The sequence below is a fragment of the Notolepis coatsorum genome (genome assembly GCF_963971535.1).
Source record: "Notolepis coatsorum genome assembly, chromosome: 14".
NCBI lineage: Eukaryota > Metazoa > Chordata > Actinopteri > Aulopiformes > Paralepididae > Notolepis > Notolepis coatsorum.
Window position 1 is genome coordinate 8862180 of NC_140178.1, and position 9187 is coordinate 8871366.

Below are 9187 nucleotides of genomic sequence, written 5' to 3' on the forward strand. Positions count from 1 at the left end.
AAGCCGGCTGCAATGTGGACTAAGTCATACATAGCACAAGTCCCCTCCGGTACTTGAGGTAACAGCAGTCGCATCTTTTCACCTGCGCGGCTCGATCTCTCAGTGGCGAGGAGTAACGCGTGGGAGGCTCACGCTGCCCCCGACACTTCCTGATTCTACTGCGCAGGCGCACCAACCGACCTGTAGGAGTCGCTGTCCACAACGCCCGATCCCCACCCATCAGTTTCCCACCCTCTAATACGGCCAATTGTATTAGTATGGACGACCAGCCAAACTGAAAACAATGTGGAGAGCTGGATTCGAACACGCGAACCCAGCGTCTCCACATTGGTGGCGAGTGCCTTGCCCACTACACCACCTAGCCGCCCTTTGACCATGTTCACGTCTTAAACTCATACTGAGGCCTTAGTTTTGGTTTTGGTTTTAAATTGCAAGCAGAAGAATTTTGCCAAAACAAACCAATAGTTACCAGCTGCAGAACGGCAGACCAGCCACACTCTCAGACCCAAATACAATTTTAATTTTTTTTTATTTATTTATTTTTATTCCCAATTTCTCACGTTATCCAGGTGAAAAGTTAACTTCATTCAAGCGAGGCATTGCAATCCTTGACATAAATCATTTGATATATAATTAAATCAAAGGATTTAATTGGGTCTGAGAGTGTGGCTGGTCTGCCGTTCTGCAGCTGAATACTATTGGTTTGTTTTGGCAAAATTCTTCTGCTCTGTGTGACAATAAATAAATGAATGATGATATGCAATTTAAAACCAAAACTAAGGCCCCAGTATGAGTTTAAGACGTGAACATGGTCATGTTTGTTGAATAAAAAAAAAAAAATTAAATAATAATTTTAAATTATTATTTTTTTTTATCGGATCGGGAAAGATCGGTATCGGTAGATACTCAAAATCACATGATCGGGATCGGATCGGGAGCACAAAAAAACGTGATAGGGACATCCCTAATTAGGGGTTAAGTGTCTTGCTCAAGGACACTTCGACACGCTGCCCGGGAGGAGTGGGAATCGAACTGGGAATCTCCGGATTACCAGACGACTGCTCTACCTCTTAATTCTCAAAGACACAAGGTTTCCACCCGGCATTGTGGTTTATCTTCTCAGTGTGTAATGTGCTTTATCTTCTCAGTGTGTAATGCCGGCGTGGGCCTGATGGGGCCGCTAGAGGGCCAGTCCCTGGACACCATGAGGCGGATTCTAGACGTCAACTTCCTGGGAACCATCCAGACCATCAAGGCCTTCCTGCCAGGGATGAAGAGCAGGGCCCGGGGCCACATCCTGGTCACGGGCAGCGTTGGAGGTCTGCACGGTGAGACAGGGAGACACACAGCACCGTAGGCCGGGGTGCAGTAGTGTAGTCTAGGCAGTGGTTCTCAACTGGTGGGTCGCGGATCTGACTTTTTTTGGTGAAAAAAAACTTTATTTTTCTTGCTGCGCTTTTATTTTGAAGGACATACGTTAAGCTAAGAAGCATAATATATATATATATTTTTTTTTTTTTTTTTTTTATTATTGGGTTTTTAGCCCTACTGGCATTTTTGTTGCACTTTTTTTTTGTTTATTTCATGTTTTGAACAATGCATGAAGGATTGTGTATTACTGCACAATTATTTTGTGAAATAAATCAAAGTGGTTAAAAAATGTGGGTCGCGACTTAATGACTAAGGAAAAATGTGGGTCCTGAGGCCACACCAGTTGAGGCCCACTGGTCTAGGGGGCGAACAATGCAGTCGTACGTGATAATTGTCAAATGCAAATCCCCATGTGTCTGTATTTCATGTCGCAGGTCTCCCCTTCAACGAGGTGTACTGTGCCAGTAAGTTTGCCATAGAAGGAGCGTGCGAGAGTCTGGCCATCCTCCTGCAGCACTTCAGCATCCAGTGAGTGACCAGGTCTGGCCTCACAGAGGGGTCTAATGTAGTTGTGTAGTGTGATGTGTGCCGGGTGCCAGTGTATGGCGGCCATTGAGCCTGCAGTGCGTAGCCCAAGCTTGGGTGCTACCAGTGGTGGTGAAGGAGGCAATTTCCACCCTATACATTGCGGGGTGGAAATTGTTAATGAAATATTATTATTATTAATGTGTCAGAGGTAAGGTTGCGGGTACCGTTCACATTTGAACCGATACCGGTACCAGTGCCAGTTCCATGGAATTCGGTATCGGTACCCAGTGGTACTTTTTTCCGGTACCTAACTCTCTCTCTGTAATAACTAAAAATGTAATTTCAGTTGTAAAAAATAAGTTTCCAAACTTTTCAATTTCAACATTGTTGTTTAATTAGAACATTATGTTATTTATTGTTGCAACACGCCACACAAAATAAATCGCATGATCATGTTTTTTTTTTTTTTTTTTATGTTTAAAATATCGACATTATCTGGATATCCTCTGTAAATAATTATCAAACTCCTCTGACCTCGTCTGGTTTTTCCAAAGACCCAAGAGACGGGGCAGTAATATATATATATATATATATATATATATATATATATATATATATATATATATATATATATATATATATATATATATATATATATATATATATATATATATATATAAAACCAGACGAGGTCAGAGGAGTTTGATAATTATTTACAGAGGATGTCCAGATAATGTGGAAAAGGCTCCCTCTTGTCTAGTAATATTACACTATACCAAACATGTAAAGGTACCGCAATTTGGTATGGAATGATCTAGCATGAATCAGTACTCTGTAGTACCGATGTAATTTGGGTCGGTACCCTTAAAAGTACAGAGTTCGGTACCCGACCCTATTCAAGATTCAAGATTCAGGTTTCAAGATTCAAGATTCAAGATTGTTTATTGTCATGTGCACAGCAGTTAAACAGACAGTTTGCCGTACAATGAAAATCTTACTTTGCTAGTCCGCCCTTCACACAAAATCACACAATACTTAAATAAAACAAATATTTACAATTGAAATACAAGCGAGTGCTAAAAAATAAGGTAAAAATAGATAGTTTTTTTTAAAGGATATAAGATATATACAAGGCACAGTGAGTAATATTGCACGTTCTGATTCACAGTGTTTACAATATAAAATGGAGGTGACTGACAGTGGGTCACAGCAGCAGGTAGAAAGTGCCTTTAGTGATTCATAGTTCGGGGGAAGGGTGACAGTGAGGTCACAGCAGCAGTCAGGTCAACCCTAGTCAAAGAGGTATATACTGTCTTTTAGAAACTCTGTCTCTTAAACAGTACTGTATATCTTGTATGTCATAAATGCCTGGATGTAACAGTGCTGTTTATCTGTATGTCGTGTGTATGTTATAAATGTTACGATGAATTGAAAATGGGGGACCCTGATGTAAACAAGACAAACGTCTTTCTCTGGTCTGCATCCCCTTAACAATTGTGTGTATTGAGCCGTACTGTATTGTACCCATTCTGCAAAAGTTTTCAATCAATCAATCAATCAATCAAAGGGCCTTTGTGTTTGGTTATAGTACACCTACGATTAGCTGCGAGTGATAGGGGAAAACTCAGGAAAGTGTATTGACTACTTCTCCCTTATTACATGGCGTTTTAACATTCGCCGAAATGCTTGATTGTGATTGGTCAATAGCCCCTGACAGCGGTGAATTATTTTTCGATAACCACCGGTGATTATTGTTTTTCGCAGCGGGAGCAATCAAGCCCACTGACACACACTGTTTCAGTGCAATCAGACACACCTGCCGGGCTGCCGGCGATAATAATAATCACTTTATTTGGGCTGACAGAGCCACAGAACAACTGCGTCTGCATTTGATCTCGTCTTGTCGATGGTGTAAAATGAATTAGGTATTGTTAGTAAGTTAGCCATGTAATAAGCGGGATAATGTATAGCTATACTCGGTCATTGTCGCAAAATAATTGACCTTCACTGACGTTTAAAACACTGTGTGTTCTAAACTCTGCATCGGTCAATTATTTTGCGACAATGACCTCGTAGCTATACATTATCCCTTACAACCAAGGGCGTAGGTTAGGTTTCAACACTGCAGGTGGACACATGGGGGTCCGCAGGACTCCCCTGGATATTTTGAGCGTCAAACACTTCCTGCATTCTGATGTATAGCGCTTCTCAATGACCCGAAGTCGCTGACAATAGGCAAAAGAAAAACAAAGAAACAAAGAAACATAGAACCACAGGGAAACAGGGAACAATATGAATACACAAGAACATAGAGCCACGAGTAACAGACAACAAATACAGGAGCCAGTAGGAGGGGAGGCAGAGAGGGGAGGCAGTCGGGAAGTAAGTAAGGGAAACCAAGGGGGGGGGGGGGGGGGGGCAGGAGAGGAGAGAAGGTAGGGCGGGGAGGGGAAAAGGGGGTGATAGGTTGGAGGAGGGTGGTTATGGGTAGGGAAGGTTAAATGCTAGGGGAGAACAGGTCGGTTTTGAGACGGGATTTGAAGGTGGAGAGTGAGGGAGAGTCTCTGACTCTGTACTTTTCTGCACCAATTTGTGCCTTTTCTACATCGATTCATGGTGGAAATGTCTTTATTTATGTAAAGGAAAAGACAACATGCAGGAACCCGCTGACACAAATGTAATGGAATATAATGCAGCGAGGCTCTCAGGCTCTCAGGCGTTCTGTGTTGCTTTCTGATATTTATTCTCCTGTATTGTTTCTGCTCATTCAAAAACATATCACAGTGAGAGGCACGTCTGCGAGGTTGAGATGGTACGGCCCTGTAGGGGTGTCTGTCTGATGGTACGGTCCTGTAGGGGTGTCTGTCTGATGGTACGGTCCTGTAGGGGTGTCTGTCTGATGGTACGGCCCTGTAGGGGTGTCTGTCTGATGGTACGGTCCTGTAGGGGTGTCTGTCTGATGGTACGGTCCTGTAGGGGTGTCTGTCTGATGGTACGGTCCTGTAGGGGTGTCTCTCTGATGGTATGGTCCTGTAGGGGTGTCTGTCTGATGGTACGGTCCTGTAGGGGTGTCTGTCTGATGGTACGGTCCTGTAGGGGTGTCTCTCTGATGGTACGGTTCTGTAGGGGTGTCTGTCTGATGGTACGGTCCTGTAGGGGTGTCTGTCTGATGGTACTGTACGGTCCTGTAGGGGTGTCTGTCTGATGGTACGGTCCTTTAGGGGTGTCTGTCTGATGGTACGGTCCTGTAGGGGTGTCTCTCTGATGGTATGGTCCTGTAGGGGTGTCTGTCTGATGGTACGGTCCTGTAGGGGTGTCTGTCTGATGGTACGGTCCTGTAGGGGTGTCTGTCTGATGGTACGGTCCTGTAGGGGTGTCTGTCTGATGGTACGGTCCTGTAGGGGTGTCTGTCTGATGGTACGGTCCTGTAGGGGTGTCTCTCTGATGGTACGGTTCTGTAGGGGTGTCTGTCTGATGGTACGGTCCTGTAGGGGTGTCTGTCTGATGGTACTGTACGGTCCTGTAGGGGTGTCTGTCTGATGGTACGGTCCTTTAGGGGTGTCTGTCTGCTGGTACGGTCCTGTAGGGGTGTCTGTCTGATGGTACGGTCCTGTAGGGGTGTCTGTCTGATGGTACGGTCCTGTAGGGGTGTCTGTCTGATGGTACAGCCCTGTAGGGGTGTCTGTCTGATGGTACGGTCCTGTAGGGGTGTCTGTCTGATGGTACGGTCCTGTAGGGGTGTCTGTCTGATGGTACGGTCCTGTGGGGGTGTCTGTCTGATGGTACGGTCCTGTAGGGGTGTCTGTCTGATGGTACTGTACGGTCCTGTAGGGGTGTCTGTCTGATGGTATGGTCCTGTAGGGGTGTCTGTCTGATGGTACGGTCCTGTAGGGGTGTCTCTCTGATGGTACGGTCCTGTAGGGGTGTCTGTCTGATGGTACGGTCCTGTAGGGGTGTCTGTCTGATGGTACGGACCTGTAGGGGTGTCTGTCTGATGGTACGGACCTGTAGGGGTGTCTGTCTGATGGTACGGTCCTGTAGGGGTGTCTGTCTGACGGTACGGCCCTGTAGGGGTGTCTCTCTGATGGTACGGTCCTGTAGGGGTGTCTGTCTGATGGTACGGTCCTGTAGGGGTGTCTGTCTGATGGTACGGACCTGTAGGGGTGTCTGTCTGATGGTACGGTCCTGTAGGGGTGTCTGTCTGATGGTACTGTCCTGAGGGGTGTCTCTCTGATGGTACGGTCCTGTAGGGGTGTCTCTCTGATGGTACGGTCCTGTAGGGGTGTCTGTCTGATGGTACGGCCCTGTAGGGGTGTCTGTCTGATGGTACGGTCCTGTAGGGGTGTCTGTCTGATGGTACGGTCCTGTAGGGGTGTCTGTCTGATGGTACGGTCCTGTCAGGGTGTCTGTCTGATGGTACGGTCCTGTAGGGGTGTCTGTCTGATGGTACGGTCCTGTAGGGGTGTCTGTCTGATGGTACGGTCCTGTAGGGGTGTCTGTCTGATGGTACGGACCTGTAGGGGTGTCTGTCTGATGGTACGGTCCTGTAGGGGTGTCTGTCTGATGGTACTGTCCTGAGGGGTGTCTCTCTGATGGTACGGTCCTGTAGGGGTGTCTCTCTGATGGTACGGTCCTGTAGGGGTGTCTGTCTGATGGTACGGCCCTGTAGGGGTGTCTGTCTGATGGTACGGTCCTGTAGGGGTGTCTGTCTGATGGTACGGTCCTGTAGGGGTGTCTGTCTGATGGTACGGTCCTGTCAGGGTGTCTGTCTGATGGTACGGTCCTGTAGGGGTGTCTGTCTGATGGTACGGTCCTGTAGGGGTGTCTGAAATGGTTGGTTAATATATAGTTACAGGTGAGAAGGATATATGAATGTTTTGACCCCCTTATTTTTGACCACTTTAGGGGTCTGTCTTTCATATTAGCTATATTTTTTTGAGGGGGACAAATTCACCTCTTCTCAATATTGAGAGGGACATGTCCCCTGCACCCCCCATCCCCCCTAAATCCACTCCTATCCCCGCAATGCAGCGTGAGTCTCATTGAGTGTGGACCGGTCAACACCGACTTCCTGGACAACCTGCAGAAGGCGGAGCCTGGGGACACAGCTCTCCAACAGGTCGACGCCCACACACGCAGCCTGTACGACAGATACCTGCAGCACTGCAGCAGTGTGTTCCAGAACGCAGCCCAGGACACAGAGGACATTGTGGAGGTACGGTATACACACTGTAAAAAAATAAAAATAAAAAATCACGGGGGAAATTCACTGTATTATTTTACAGGTTACTTTTGTTTTTCTACTTTAAGTGTAAATGCCATAAAAATACAGTAGATTACCTTTTTATCAAAATATTAACCATTAAATAAAGGTTGTAATCTGTAAATGTATTTGATTTGACTGTCATTTGACGGTAAGTATTTGGCGACCATTGATGCCAGACATTTACAGTTTTTCTTTTGCCGTTTTTTTTTCTTACAGTGTAGGGGTTACGATACGTCATCATCCTTATTATTATTACTACTATTAGGAATGTCTGACCAGTAAGTGTGTCTGACTCTTAACCACCAAAACCTGCACGGACTACAATGTATATCGTGCCAGTTAGGGTACCTTGTGTTGTGTACACTGCACCTGGTGTACACTGTTTACTTTTACTCTCACTCATAGTATATATATATTCAGATTATAATTCTTTATTGCCTATATTTATTGTAACATGTAATATAACCGATAGAGCATACAGAACCCTATAGTATTTTCTCATCTTTTTAGATTCAGAGTTAATTATATTGTTTACACTGTTTATTTTTCTCCTATTTTTAAGATTCAGAGTTGATTATATTGTTTACACTGTTTATTTGTTCTTATATTTTTATATTCCTACTATTACCCTGCAGTGGTTCCCAATCCTCTCCTCGAGGCGCCCAGCCGTTCCATGTATTTGTTAAATTCCACCACCAGCACACCTGATTCAACTAATAAAGGGCTTGTTAAGTTGAATCAGGTGTGCTGGTGGTGGAATTTCCCCTCCCCCCTCCCCCCTCCCCCTCCCCCCTCCCCCCTCCCCCATCCCCCATGCTGCTGTGACACCTGAATTTCCCCCAGGGGGGGGTCAATAAAGGATTACTTTAGGTTATCTTATTATGGGACTGCTTTAGTTTACACTGTTTATCAAGAACAGGTTAAATGCAGAACTCCATCTCCTGAATCCATCTGCTAATGCAGCAGATTGCCTCACGTAGTTCTCTGCTCAGCAGAGCACGACACCAGCTATTACAGAGTCAGTGGGTCAGCGTGATATATAATGTAACAGCTGGGCTCGAACCTGTCTGTCTGTCTCTCTGACTGACTGTCTGTCTGTCTCTCTGACTGACTGTGTGTCTGTCTGACTGACTGACTGTGTGTCTCTCTGTCTGTCTGTCTGTCTGTCTGTCTGTCTGTCTGTCTGTCTGTCTGACTGACTGACTGTGTGTCTGTCTGTCTCTCTGACTGACTGTGTGTCTGTCTCTCTGACTGACTGTTTGTCTGTCTCTCTGACTGACTGTGTGTCTGTCTCTCTGACTGACTGTGTGTCTGTCTCTCTGTCTCTCTGACTGACTGTGTGTCTGTCTCTCTGACTGACTGTGTGTCTGTCTGTCTGTCTGACTGACTGTGTGTCTGTCTCTCTGACTGACTGTGTGTCTGTCTCTCTGCCTGCCTGTCTGTCTGTCTGTCTGTCTGTCTGTCTGTCTGTCTCTCTGTCTGACTGTGTGTCTGTCTGTCTCTCTGACTGACTGTCTGTGTGTATGTCTGTCTGACTGACTGACTGACTGACTGACTGTGTGTCTGTCTGTCTCTCTGACTGACTGTGTGTCTGTCTGTCTCTCTGACTGACTGTCTGTCTGTCTCTCTGACTGACTGTGTGTCTGTCTGACTGACTGTATGTCTTTCTCTCTGTCTCTCTGACTGACTGTGTGTCTTTCTCTCTGTCTCTCTGACTGACTGTGTGTCTTTCTCTCTGTCTCTCTGACTGACTGTGTGTCTTTCTCTCTGTCTCTCTGACTGACTGTGTGTCTTTCTCTCTGTCTCTCTGACTGACTGTGTGTCTTCTCTCTGTCTCTCTGACTGACTGTGTGTCTTTCTCTCTGCTCTCTGACTGACTGTGTGTCTTTCTCTCTGTCTCTGACTGACTGTGTGACTTTCTCTCTGTCTCTCTGACTGACTGTGTCTCTCTCTCTCTGACTGACTGTGTGTCTCTCTCTCTGCCTGCTGGCTGTCTCTCTCTCTCTCTGACCGACTGACTAT

At 45.9% G+C, this 9187-nt stretch overlaps 1 protein-coding gene across 1 annotated transcript in view; it reads left to right on the forward strand.

Moving 5' to 3' along the window:
- Positions 1 to 9187, forward strand: part of hsd17b1 (hydroxysteroid (17-beta) dehydrogenase 1) — a gene marked incomplete at both ends in the record, with an annotated part of 15475 nt that overhangs the window by 4667 nt on the left and 1621 nt on the right. Inside the window, 3 exons of the mRNA XM_084328350.1 lie at positions 1149 to 1328; positions 1806 to 1899; positions 6931 to 7114. Of these exons, the coding sequence (XP_084184476.1) occupies positions 1149 to 1328; positions 1806 to 1899; positions 6931 to 7114 (458 nt within the window). The remainder of the gene's footprint in view (positions 1 to 1148; positions 1329 to 1805; positions 1900 to 6930; positions 7115 to 9187) is intronic.